At 49.4% G+C, this 14,172-nt stretch overlaps 1 protein-coding gene across 1 annotated transcript; it reads right to left on the reverse strand.

Moving 5' to 3' along the window:
• Nucleotides 1–221: 221 nt before the first annotated feature.
• Nucleotides 222–10,357, reverse strand: LOC135920815 (uncharacterized). The gene is made up of 2 exons (XM_065455086.2): nt 9,365–10,357; nt 222–514 (listed from the first exon to the last, which is right to left on the reverse strand). Exons 1-2 carry the CDS (start codon nt 10,120–10,122, stop codon nt 424–426), a joined length of 849 nt encoding a protein of 282 aa, XP_065311158.2. The 5' UTR covers nt 10,123–10,357; the 3' UTR covers nt 222–423.
• Nucleotides 10,358–14,172: the final 3,815 nt, after the last annotated feature.

Below are 14,172 nucleotides of genomic sequence, written 5' to 3' on the forward strand. Positions count from 1 at the left end.
CGGGACCGCCGCTCACTATCAATCGGCCGAGTGAAGTTCGTAACAATTCTTGGGCATTACAGGGTACGTGTAACACATGTAGCGCACATGAGAAACAGGGCAGTACTGCCCTGTTTCTCTTTGCCGCTTTGTTGCCGGAAAGGCGCGCCATGCCGTTCTCGAATTCCGTTCCTAGCTGCGGCGTGTTCTTGTATGGGGAAATAGAATACAAGGATATACGATGCGATTAAAAACGATACTTTATTTGCGCGTTCCTTTGGATAAGTGTGGTTATCTTCGCGGATTAAAATGTGCCTTTACGACTAAAATGTGCGACAGAGGTCGCACGTCACCGGTTGTCTCGAGTCACTGTAGACGTTCCCGCCGTTTACAGCAATTCTACATCGTCGTCACGCACGTACGTGTCTGGGCGAGCGCTGACCATCACTGACAGTGCGAGTAGATTGAAGTGCAGTTCAGGCCTGCCATCCCTTCGCGAATGGCGCGCTCGTACTTGAGCCCATGGAGGTAATCGCTGCAAGGGAGAAAAAGAAACACATTAGGCACTTAAAGCATGAAAAAAAAAAAAGAATGCAAGGACATGTACGACCGGAAAAAGCCTCCGTGCACTGGGAAGCCGTGTGCTCTCGCGCCTCTCTCCACACTCCCTAACGGCTCGATCGTCGAGCGGTACACTTTCTGCCATTATCATCTATCCACTATATCTACATAATTGCAGTTTTCATGCGGAATTCTGTGGAAAATGTGACGATGCGAAGCGGAAGGCAGTGACCCAGGTGAGTCGGCATCAGTTTATCAAACACGCCGGGTGCGCATCCAATCAACATCGTCACGTGTTGCCTCAGTCTGCAGAAGAACGCGGCGGAATCTTAGAGCGCGGAACGGTGCTGCAATACGCACAGTGCCGCCGCCAAGGAGTTTGCTCGGCCGACGACAGGGATCGGGTGTCGAGGAAGGCGTAAACGAGCTCCCTTCCCGATCACCAATTGCGGAGAGAGTGACGGCACGTCGGGGACGTCCTCGCTCTGGCCTTGATCGCTGACAGAGCTGGGGCGCCACCGCCATCCTGCCCGCGTGTGCACTTCACCAGTGCCGCGATGGCGCACTAGGTCGCAGCACCACATACCTATTACCGAGGGCTCAAGATCGGAAACAGCGGAGGTGCCATTGCTTGCAGGGCCCTTCACCAGGTCTGGGGATTGAGCTGACAAGCGCAGTGCACACAATGCGCGCGAACGATCGTGTGTGAGATGCATGACACCCATACCCGCCGCGGATAGAGCTTAAATTTCGAACGAAACGCCGTTTGCCCTCCTCTTCACAGGCGCTGAGCTCCCAGCCAGAGAGAGGACGTCAATCGCGCAAGTGCGCCTACGTATGTGGCAGTGCTGTGACGTCACTCATATAGCGACACGCTGCTTCGAGAATTATCCAAAGCAACATCAGTTACTTTTCTTTAATCTGTTGCTTCAATAGAATTAAGGCTTAGAGAAATAATGAAACAAACAAATCGAATGTCTGTTTTACTTTGTACCGTTGCACGAGAGATGTACTTCCGTTTCGTCTGCATGCTTGTTTCCACGGGCGTGCAGTCACGCTCGCAGAGAACGAAACTATGCAATTAGCTACCGTGTTCCAGCGCCGGGATCAATTCTCGCAGCATAACGCTCGTTAAACGGCACGTAACGCGTATAACGAAAATTTGGTATGTGTTCTGGTGAAGGGGCCGGCCCACTAACAGTTTAATTTTGCTACGAGGCTTACCGTTGTCGTGGCATCATATGCCAGCTTTAGCGCCACGACCAAGCAAGTGAGTACAGCTGTCGCCTCCTGCGCGTTTGCCGCACTACAACCAGTGTCGTAGCAACAGGGGGGGCCGGGGGGCCGTGGGCCCCGGGTGCAAGGGGCCAGTGAGGGGGGTGGGGGGGTGTCATATACGTCTGAGACACCCCTCTTTCCGCCGGCTACACACAGCGGGGGGAGGGGGGGGTGACAGAAGGCCTAAGGGCCCCGGGTGCCACGCGACCTAGCTACGCCACTGACTACAACCACCTGCAGTGACTGATCGCGCAGTGCGATTCGATGGCAGCAGCCGAGACGTGCGTGCAGAGTCCTACGGCTATGATTAGTCATGTGTTCGCTAGAAAAAAAGTGAAAAAAGGGCTAACTGGGCATGCTCGCGTAATTAAGATCACGAAAGTGCGGAAAGATGACACTCCTGAAGAACGCGGCGCGAGCGCTCACTATCACATGGCAGGATTGGATGATGATGATGTGTGTTGTTTTGTGGCGCAAGGGCCAGGTTTGGCCAAAGAGCGCCATGACTGGTGGTAGTGTTAATGATGTATTATGGAAGATGTGACTTGGCTGTAAAGTGGCCTAAAAATAGTCGCTGTAAATGCGTAAAATCTATGTACTATAAAATTATGGCGATGAATAATGACTAAGACTGAAGATTAAAATCCATCGTAAAAGAATGATGCATTGTTTAAAATATGCGAGACGTTGAATTTCTTACAGCACTACAGCCTCGCCAGAGCCCTTGAACCACAAGGGCTTAGAGGCATGTGCTTATTCAAATTATCGCAGCAGCATCCTCTGAAAAGAGGAAGTGCTACGAACGTGTGGGGCTAATAACATGAAACACAACATCTTCCAAAAAACCTAAGACGGCGTTGGTGTCAAAGAGTGGTTCTGGACCAAGTAACATAACAGGATGAAGGGGGATGTGGTGCCTGTATGCTAAGAGAAAGTGTTTTTTTCTTTCGGGTTCGGCTTCCCGACACTCCAGTAGGACGTGCAGGACGGTCAGCCTCTCCCCGCATCTACCACAGGTTGGTGGCTCGTTTCCCGTGAGTAAGAAGTTGTGTGTGCCAAAAGTGTGTCCTATTCTTAGACGGCAGAATAGGACATCTGTCCTGCGGGATTTTGTTACAGGAGGCCAGAAACCTAATTGTGGCTTTATTACATGCAGTTTATTATTTATTTCTTCGTCCCACATGCGTTGCCAGTGGTTTCGTAGTTTCCTTCTTAAGAAAGGCTTCAGGTCTGTGACAGGGACCGAAGCAGTAGAGTTAGCTGCATGCGATGAGATTGATGTGGCCATCTGGTCTGCTAGAACGTTTCCCTCGATGCCCCTATGTCCAGGCACCCAGCATATGATCACATGTTGCTTAGATATATATGCTTTGCACAGTGCGGAGTAGAGTTCAACAAATACTGGATTTTTGTGATTACAGAAAGACATCAAGGACTTCACAACACTGAGGGAGTCCGTATATATAACTGATTTCGGGAGTTGTGATTTGTTTATATGCTTTACGGCCGAGAGCAGTGCGTAGGCCTCAGCCGTAAAGATACTAGTTTCCGGGTGCAGTACGTCGGATTCCGAGAAGGATGGACCGACGGCTGCATAGGACACCCCGTCGTGTGACTTTGATGCGTCGGTGTAGAACTCCGTGCAGGAGTATTTGTGCTGGAGTTCCCGGAAATGCATCTTGATTTCAATCTCTGGAGCATGCTTTGTCACTTCCACGAAAGATATATCACATTCTATGAGCTGCCACTCCCAAGGAGGTAGCAGCTTGGCTGGATGCATTAGGCGAAGCTCAAGGAGTGGAACGTGCATTTCTTCACTAAGCTCCCTCACTCGTAGCGAGAAAGGCTTTCTTACAGAGGGGCGATTATGGAAAAGGGTAGTGCAGGTCATATCGTTAACAGTGTTAAAACATGGATGTTGTTGATTGGATTGTATTTTAAGGAAATATGTAAGGTTGATATAAGTTCTCTGTAGATGGAGGGACCATTCATTTGATTCCGCGTATAAGCTTTGAATCGGGCTCGTTCTGAAAGCACCAGTGGCTAACCGGATACCTAGATGGTGAACAGGATCTAGCATCATTAGCGCGCTCGGGGCGGCAGAGTGATAAATAACGGCGCCATAGTCTAGTCGCGATCGAATGAGGCTTTTATAGAGATTCATTAAGCACTTCCTGTCACTACCCCATGTAGTCTGAGATAGAAGTTTGATAATGTTCATTGTTTTCAGACATTTTTCTTTTAGATATTTGATGTGGGGGACGAAAGTGAGTCTGTAGTCAAGTATGACACCTAGGAATTTGTGCTCTTTGCTGATAGGTATTCGTTGTCCACACAGTTCTAAGGAAGGATCCGGAACCAGGCCTCTCTTTCTTGTAAAAGGAACGCAAGAGCTTTTGTTAGGATTGATCTTAAATCCATTCTTGTCTGCCCACACTGAGACTTTATTCAGGCCATGCTGTACCTGTCTCTCGCAGACTGCGAGGTTACAAGATTTGAAAGCTATTTGAATGTCGTCCACGTAGACAGAGTAAAAGATGGCGGGTGGTAATGAAGCACGAAGCGTGTTCATCTTCACTATAAAGAGCGTGCAGCTGAGCACGCCTCCTTGGGGTACACCCGTTTCTTGCGTAAAAGGGCGTGAAAGTACATTGCCGACTTTTACTCGGAAGGTACGATTTGACAGATAGCTTTCTATTATATTATGCATATTACCGTGGATGCCCATTTCTGACAAGTCTCTTAAGATTCCGTAACGCCACGTCGTATCGTACGCCTTCTCCATATCGAGGAATATGGATAAGAAGAATTGTTTGTGTACAAATGCGTCCCGGATATTTGCTTCTACACGTACAAGGTGGTCAGTTGTGGAGCGTCCTTCTCGGAAGCCGCACTGATAAGGGTCAAGAATTTTGCTCTGTTCAAGGAAAAAGATGAGTCGCCGATTTATCATTTTTTCGAACACCTTACAAATGCAACTTGTGAGGGCTATCGGGCGGTAACTTGCCACTGAGGAAGGGTCCTTGCCTTGTTTCAAAACAGGGATCACAATGGCTTCCTTCCATGCAGCTGGAAGGTACCCTGCATCCCAAATGGTGTTGAAAAGTGTGAGTAGTGTAACCTGCGTGTCATTGTGTAAGTGTTTGAGCATTTCATACATGATTCTATCAGATCCTGGTGCGGAGCTGTTGCATGCGCTCAAGGCAGCTCTCAATTCGGCAATACAGAAAGGACGGTTGCAAGGCTCATTCTCTCGACCTTTTCTTGTTAGTGGCTTACGTTCTTCTATTTGTTTATATTTTAGGAAGGATTGCGTATAGTGATTTGAGCTTGATACACTCTCAAAGTGCTCTCCGAGTGAGTTGGCCTGATCTTGCAGTGTATCTCCCTGTGTGTTGATTAGGGGGAGTGAATGTGTTTGCCGCCCTCTAATCCTATTTACTCTGTTCCAGGCTTTGGCCTCATCCCTAAACGAGTTAATACTTGATAAAAACTTGTGCCAACTTTCTCGTCTGGCCTGTCGGCGGGTTCGCCTGCCTTCGGATTTTACTTTTTTAAAGTTGACTAGATTCTCTGCGGTGGGAGAAGCGCGTAGCAACCCCCACGCTTTCTTCTGTTTCTTACGAGCAATCCTACATTCCTCGTTCCACCATGGAACACGCCGTCTGCATGCCAAACCGCTTCCTTCAGATATGCATTTAGATGCGGCATCTATTATAAACGCTGTAAAATACTCCACAGCGGCATCGATTTCTAGAGAAGACATATCAGCCCATGAGAGTCTAGATAGATTTCGAAATTTCTCCCAGTCGGCTGTATCTATCTTCCACCTAGGAACTTGTGGCGGAAATTCATTTTCTTTAGATGTTCTTAGCAGTACGGGGAAGTGATCGCTCCCATAAGGATTGCTCGTAACTTCCCATTTGAGTTCAGGCAGTATAGACGCGGAAACTATACTAAGGTCTATTGACGAAAAGGATCTGTTTGCAAGAGAGTAATATGTGGGTTCTTTCTTATTTAGAAGGCACGCTCCAGAAGAAAAAAGGAACTGTTCAACGAGACGACCTCGCGCATCGATGCGAGAGTCTCCCCACAAGGTGCTATGTGCATTGAAATCGCCAAGAACAACATAAGGTTCTGGCAATTGATCTACATAGGATTGAAATTCATGTTTCGTTAATTTGTAATGTGGGGGTATGTAAAGAGAGCTAATGGTGATGAGTTTGTTTAGGAGAACAGCTCGAACCGCCACTGCTTCGAGAGGCGTTTGTAGCTGTAAACGTTGACACGCAATGCTCTTATGGATAACAATGGCGACACCGCCCGATGATGCGACAGCATCATCGCGATCTTTGCGATAAGTTATGTACTGTCGGAGAAAGTTGGTGTGTTTGGGTTTTAAGTTTGTTTCTTGTAAACACAGCACTTTGGGATTGTGTTTGTGGATTAATTCTTGAACATCATCAAGGTTTCTAAGGAGACCTCTGACGTTCCACTGAATTATCTGTGTGTCCATATTGGGAGATAATATGTGCTGTGTGTACAGAAACAGAGGTAGTGGTTATGGAAATTACAGTGATTAAATTACAGAGCCCTTTCGAGGCCCTGTAACGGGAGTTTTGCCCTTTCTGGAGCGTTCGAGTGAACCTCGCCGCTCCTTAGGCGCTTGGCGCCCCTGGAGGATAGGTGTAGTGTCCATTGCCTCTTGTGAGGCGCCGGACACGTGCTCTTGCGAGCGAGAGGTTATCAGGGAGTGTCCTGCCTTGGAGGGCAAGACCGCTGCGCCCAACAGCCCGGAGGTCGTTGGGGCTCCCTGAGGGATTTGGCTGCGCCGGCCGTTGCCAGCGCTGGAAGGGACCTGGGAGGTTGAGGCAGCCTCGGCTGCGCCCACCTTCGGGATCGATGGTCCCTTCTCCACGGTTGGCGGAGCAGCGCTAGCTGCTACCGCCGCAGGGGCAGACGGCGTAACTGCCGACTCACTGCGTGTGGGTCGGACAGCCGCCGGAGGCCGTTGTGACGCTGCCCCCTGACGCGCCACTTCGGCAAAGCTTTTCTTGGGCAGGTATGAAACCCGCCTGCGTGCCTCTTTGAAAGTGATATTTTCCTTGACTTTAATTGTAACAATTTCCTTTTCTTTCTTCCAGGATGGGCACGACCGCGAGTACGCGGCGTGCTCCCCATCGCAGTTTACACAGCGGAGAGCGTTCTCACAGGTTTCAGTGGTGTGTTCTTTGGCACTGCATTTTGCACAGGTTTGGCGGCCTCGGCAGCTCTGCGAGCTGTGGCCGAAGCGCTGGCATTTGAAACATCGGAGTGGATTAGGCACGTAAGGCCTGACACGGAGCTTTATGTACCCGGCCTCGATTGATTCGGGCAGGACACTTGAATTGAAGGTGAGAATTAGGTGTTTGGTTGCAATTTCTTTACCATCGCGCCTCATCTTTATTCTTTTCACATTAACAACATTTTGCTCGTTCAAGCCCTCTAGGAGCTCTGCCTCTGTCAGCTGAAGCAGGTCATCATCTGAGACAACGCCGCGTGAAGTGTTCATAGTGCGGTGCGGAGTCACCGTCACTTGAACGTCCCCAAATGACACGAGACTGGATAACTTTTCAAATTGTTTCAGATCCTGGAGCTCCAAGAGGAGATCTCCACTTGCCATCCTTGTCGCCTTGTAACCTGGACCAAGGGCGTCAGTTAAAGACTTCGATACTAGAAATGGGGAGATTGCACGCACTTGTGTGTCTGACTTTTCAGAGTGAATCACATGAAATCGTGGGAAGTTGGCTCTTTCACGACCAAAGAACTTGAATACATCTTCGGTGCGCCCTCTTTTGTGAGGGCGATCAAGGAGGGGAGGGAAGGAACTAGCCATAGAATAATGTAATTTTCGGCAATAACGCCAACCACCCACCGTGGAGCCCTACAAGGGGACGTTACAGGGACTGTAAGAACAGGTCCTGCAAACGCCAGTTGTACGTTATCACTATAACCAAATATGAGATAACCTAGGTTGGTTATTCACACCAGGTTAACCCTTGCTGCCTGGAAATATTGGAAGTAAACGGAAGCTAGGAGAAGACAGGGAAGATGAAAAAGTGAGAAAAAGACGAAGGCTGGAGGGAGAGAGAGACAGGAAAAGGCAACTACCGATTTCCCCCGGGTGGGTCAGTCCGGGGGTGCCGTCTGCGTGAAGCCGAGGCCAAAGGGGTGTGTTGCCGCCGCCGAGGGGCCGTAAAGGTCCAAACACCCGGCATTGGCTCAACCCCCAGGATCCCCTTTTCCCCGGACACGGCTAAGCCGCGCACGGCTACACGCGGGAGGGTCCAACCCTCGTGTGCTCGGGTCCGTGGTGTCGCAACACACCAAACGCCTGCTTGCGCAGACGCCCCTGCGGGGATGGCAGGATTGGGGTCGTATGTTAATGTAAACGTGAGCAACAATGCTTGTGGTGCCGTCTGGTGATGTAGAGCTAACTAGAGCGCGCGAAACTATTGAGCATCGGCAGAACACATACGTAGCTGAAAAAATAAAAAGCACCACGAAGGTGTCGCTACCAGCACCGTCATTTTATACTATTTTCGTCACTGCCTCTAACGTTCAGGTATTCTGCAATACACGATCACATGCTAAAACTAGCCCATAATGGCCCTATAACAACATGAGACGACTATGTATTCCTGAATGGCAAGTTGCGCCACATGGTTTTAAGACAGCTATATATATACAAAAAAGAAAAAGGTACCCCGGTGATATTGGCGTTAAAACCACACACCGCGAACTTGCCTTCTACGACAAGAAACTAGCTATCGAGTATACGTAACTTCTAATTATGCCAGGCGTGTGGGGTTCGTGCGACACATGCGTGCAATCTCAGTTGCTCGGTGGCTGCCATGACACGGTGCTTCAACAGGTGGCCCGATATGGTCGCACATTCTCGGCTGAAGAATGTAATTTGAGAACGACAAGGGGCAACACTCGACAATTAGGCAGGATTCACATACATTTTCCGGTTCGAGAGACCTCCCATGTGCCCATACTGTGCTATCTGTGCTATCGTGATTCGACCGACGCCCCTAGCTGATTAAGAACAGCGCTAGCGTATATGACCCGCTTTGTCGGTAGGACCAGTGCTCATCACCGCGAAGCACTCAAATTTAAACGCTAACAAATTCAAAAGCGGAAAACTGCGCCATTGTCTGCAGTGCACACGTTAGTCAGAAGGTCGACAAGAAGCACATTTGAGTGAGGGGAACAAAATAGTTGCGTAAAATGACCACCTAAATCAGTTAAAAGTCGCAAGACTAAAAGCAATTCAGGCCGAGTTATTCAATTATCAAGCGTTAGCGCGCGTGGCATCTCGAGAAATAGTCGGGCATTAATGGAATACTAGATACCACAGCCATTTTTCTTTGATAGCCAAACATTGGCGGAAAGGTATATGCGATTCAAATGACCACGCCGATGCAATTCATATGCACCCCGCCTACCGGCGCTTTATACGACAATTAAAAATTTCGAGTCGCCGTGAAAAATGCAAACTCACCTTAGATAGCTCATGAGCATCACGCTCACAGGATAATCCTTCACGAGCCTCGAGACCGAGTCGCACACCTTGAACGGGGCACATTTGGCGGACATGTTCGGCTTCTTGGAGGAGGCTACGCGTTTCGTTGACCAGACCCCCTCGGGCGTTTCCGAGGGCAGCGGCGAAACCGTCGGCTCCTCGGTCGTCGGAGTCGACGTCGTAGGGGTGGCAGGCTCAGTCGTCGTGGTTGTCGACGCACCCTCCGTCGTGGTCGCGACGTCTTCCGGCAGCAACGCAGTCTCCCCCGTCGCCTCGGTAGTGGTCACGACCGGAGCAGCCGCGGACATAATAGCCGCCACCCACGATTCGGGTACGAAATTTCGCGCCCAGCCCATCACGGCCTCGCCCGCAGGAAAGTGTGGCACTCCGTACGCCGCCGTCCCGGAGTCGGACCTCGCCGTGAAGACCGAGGTCACCTTGAGTAGCGACGCCAGCTGCGGGAACGTGAACAGGGCGACGTAAAGGAGGAAGTAAAGGGTCAACAGCACTTCGAACGGCAGGTTGAACACATTCATGGCGCCCAAGACGACGGCCTTGGCCAGAGGCACCAGGACAGCAATCAGCGCTACGGCGTAAGGCAGCGCGACGGCGGGCAAGAGAAGCGAGAACGCTTTGGAACCTTCGACGATGACATCGTCGACGTCGTCAGGCGACCCAAAGGCGGGGACCGCGGCCGTAGTAGCACAGAGCAGCGCAAGCAACAGGAAGCTCTTCATCTCGCGTAAAACTTCGGGGCCTCCGCAGAGCTGGCTTATAAGCTATAGTTTAGCTAGCTGATGGGTCTGAATCGAGATTCTTATAGACTGCAAGTTGGTAGCCTGTAAACCGACATCCAGCTATTCGCGCGAGTCCGTGAATCGACGAGTCTGAGGCGCCCGAAGCGGCTGCCAGACAGATCACGGGTTCTTATGACGCGTGAAAAGATGTTCCCAGCGATTAGAAGGTTGTAGAAGGGCTGAAACTTATCTGCTATGGTCGAGGGCGCGGTGGGAGACGCCCATGTTTAAGAGACCAGATGCGATCATAGTGTATGTTTTTTGCTTATCTCTTAGTGATATAGGAAGAACGCTTGGAAATGAGCGAGGAAAGCTGCGGGCGTGACTCTCTTCAGCGGGCTATCGCTATTCACACGAAGCCCTCAAGATTTTCCACATGCCGCACAAAAGACAACGAATAATCTTGAATCGAGAACAGTCGCTCGAAAAGGATAACTATTCTGCGCACTAGTCCTTTTCAAGTATTCGGCCCATAGCTGCAGTTCTTTTTTCCCACAGCCCTTGAGGCCTTAGTTACGAGGTTAGGACAGCTAGAGGAACGGAGAGCAGGTGCCGGAGAATGACGAGGTTCTTGGCATGCTCTTGCTAATCGACTCGCCTGTCAGGATCCTTACAGGTGCCATCTACGTAACCGTGGAATTAGTAGAATCCTACAAATAATTAGGCGTCACCTTAGCTAATGATGTAACCTGCAAACGCATGTTACTAGTGTTACTTCATCGGCTAACAAAACATTGGGATTTCCAAGACGTCTCCTTCGCTTAATTCGCTCCATTGCATGTAAAACTGTTAGCCTGTGGAACGAAACTTGGTAAGAACGAAACTCGAATACGCATCTACCATCTGGGATCCGCATCAAGCATATCTCGCCAATGCCCTCGAGGCATTTCAAAATCGCGCCACCAGGCATATTCATTCCACATACTCTTACAACGTCAGCATATCATACTTGAAAAAAAGAATCTTCCTTATCGCTTCTATTCTTCCGTCGCCGCATTGCCACCCTCTCCCTCTTTCACAGGTTCTACCATTCGACGCTTAATTGACCACCATATGTTGTTCCCCCAACGCACCGGTCACGACGCATTGGCCATCCCCAGCAGATAGCAAAACCACATTCACGCAGTCGTGCTCCAAATGCGGTCACGCGTGCTGCTCCTTCGACCACATGCTCTGGCTGTGCCCGTACAACGCGGGCTCCGACTTTCATAACAAGTCCAAGTGGGACGCCTTGCTGAAGAGCTCGGATTTCCCAAGCCAACTACAGGCCGCCCAGAGGGCCCGCGACGTCGCGGAGAGTCACCATCTCTCTGTCCCGTCGTGGGCGGAGCCACCAACTTGATCGGGGAGCCTTCGGTTCCCCCCAACCAAGTTCTTCAGGACACTCTAATAAAGTTCTTGTCACTGTCACTGTCACATTCACGCACAAATACATTTCCAGCCTCATTTTTCTACCGAGCATCTAAAGACTAGAATGGCCTTCCTCATGAAATCGCTACCGTTCACCTGCTTTTCACAATTTCTTCACGATGTAACAACGTTTCATTTACAGAATTGAACGCATTATAACACTTGTTTGTATATGTTGTATACCCACCCCTTATGTAATACCCCTACTACGGGGTCTTTAAGGCAATGAAAGGAAACGAAATTTCATGATTTGGACGGACAACGTCCAGACACGCGCCTACCGAATGTGTCGGCTGCGTGGTACTTAAAGTAAACTTGAAATGTAACATTAGCTCGCTCTATGTTTAAAAATGAGTACGCTTTTTTAAACCAATGTTTAGAAGACTGGTAATCAGGCAGTTGTCTTCATGTGTGAGTGTGTTCGGAAGGATTTTAGCTTGATGTAGTCGGCGGACGTATTTCGGTGACGCATGCGCGATTGGTCCCACCGATCCTCCCGCTATGCGCACAGCGCATGCGTCGATGTTATCATTTTCAGTGGTGCTTCTCAACTTTACAGATTGCGCATCGTGCGGCGAGTTCAAATAAACGTTCACATATCAGTACACCTGCCGCGACAGTGTGCGATTCACGCATACCGCCTTGCTGTACATCGCTACCCATGAATGGGCGCGGCTCTGCCAAAGGCTTTGCTTTACGTTTCCTCAATACGAAATGTGTGTGCCCGATTAAGTATACGTGACCTTGGGCGAAATACGGACTGCTTTCAACTACTGAGTGTATGTTCAGTGATGCGATGCTTGGATGCAGCTGTTGATCGAACACGTTTTTTGTATCGTGCGGACACTGTCTATAATTTGTGGCATATGCAAGCGTTGTCAGTGGTCCACCAGTGCGCGGTGGGGGTTGTCGCGAACATTACAGTTCCTTCGAGGCCGGTCGCTTTTCAGCCTTTGCGAGTCTTTTTCGAAGGTCCTGGCTGGGGATTATCTATCCGAGGTGTTAAATCTTCTCCCACCACAATGAAGTCGTTATTGTCTTCTGCATGGCGTGTGCGATCCGTCTGCATCCTGTGCGGACATCTGCGTGAGAAAGTGCTCGCCTTGCAGCCCCGGTGAGTCGTTTTGAAGACCCGGGTTGGATACTTCTCACCTTAGAGGCCGTAATTCATTTTACGGCGAATGTAGCGAGAAGAAAATGACGATGACGACGACGACGATGATGATCATGATGCTTTACCATGTGCCATCTACAAGATTTGCTTGCCTGCTCCAGAAACCATGGCTCGTACCCCCTATACGGCGGACTGGCCAAGAAGCTGGCGGGTAAATTGAAAAAAAAAAGTTTTATCTAATCTTGCGTCACTAGTTCGCTAAGAATCGTGCGACATTGAATGCATACGCAAATTAGGTATATCGCGTTGTTCTTCTGACGTTGCTGTTGGTAGTGACGCCATGCATGAAATGGTCGTTTTGCGCCTACCTTGTGATTACTGGCAACTCTTCCATTCTGAAGGTGTGCCATGTTTGAGGCTGTTGTCATCATTTTCATAAACGTCTCTTTTCGTGCCGTTGACGCTATTCTTTACGAGCATGACGACGGATCATTGCACGCCAACACACCGGCATTTTGTGAAGAACACTTGCTAAGCGATGCACACAATTTTACCATCGTCCGCTGCAGTAATGCCTGTCATGGCCCCCGAAATAATTTGTGGGTATGTGCCATGCTCGAAGCTTGTCATAAACGTTGTGAACATTGCACGCATAACGTTATGATCAACATTTGTACGCCTCCTTTGCGCCGTTTTCGCGAAGCACACCGCCATCTTGTCAAGACAAATTTGTATGCTATGCATAGAAATGTAATCCTCGTCCTCGATATAGTATTGCTCGTTCTGGCCTTCGAAATGCATGCATGTATGCGCCACTGCTCTCAGAGCCTGTATATGAAGCGCAAAGCCTAGCCTGCACCAATTCCTAAGCGCTGTTGTTACGCAATAGCTCGACATTTCCCAAGTATTAGAGAGAGAGAGAGAGAGAGAGAGAGAGAGAGAGAGAGAGAGAGAGAGAGAGAGAGAGAGAGAGCAAACAAACCCAGCAGCTCAGTGGTTAGCGTGCTCTACTCCCAAATGAACATCGCTTCATTGGCATGGATTCGAATACAAGTGGAGGCGGTTTGTAGATAAAGCCTTCTTTTTATTCACGTTGTTGCAATGGCGAAGTTGGGAATGCCGACGTGGCCTGATGACGACAACCATGGTAATTTTGTATCGTGAATGACGACAAGAATGGTTGACAGCGTAAGAGAATGGATGGACGGACAAGGCAAGCCCATTTTTGAGCATGTAAGGGCTGTCGCAGTAGAGGGAAGAGTTTGTGTGAAAATGCGGTGCAAGCCTGGCTGGATCTCGATCCATTGATAAATGCCGCAGGACCACAATAATGCTATCTGGAAAATACGCGTTCTTATTTCTTTCTGTGATGCTTTTTTTTCCTTTGTGATAATAATAACAATAACAATAATAAAGAAACCTATAGTAGCCACGTTAGTTTTGACACTTTTTGATTAATTCGCTAA

The sequence above is a fragment of the Dermacentor albipictus genome, chromosome 3 (genome assembly GCF_038994185.2).
Source record: "Dermacentor albipictus isolate Rhodes 1998 colony chromosome 3, USDA_Dalb.pri_finalv2, whole genome shotgun sequence".
NCBI lineage: Eukaryota > Metazoa > Arthropoda > Arachnida > Ixodida > Ixodidae > Dermacentor > Dermacentor albipictus.

Excerpts from the sequence above, each read along its gene's own strand:
- LOC135920815 (XM_065455086.2), bottom strand. The coding sequence starts at position 10,122 with ATGAAGAGCTTCCTGTTGCTTGCGCTGCTCTGTGCTACTACGGCCGCG. Across the intron at positions 515-9,364 it reads ATGCTCATGAGCTATCTAAG|CGATTACCTCCATGGGCTCA; the intron begins GTGAGTTTGCAT and ends TCTCCCTTGCAG.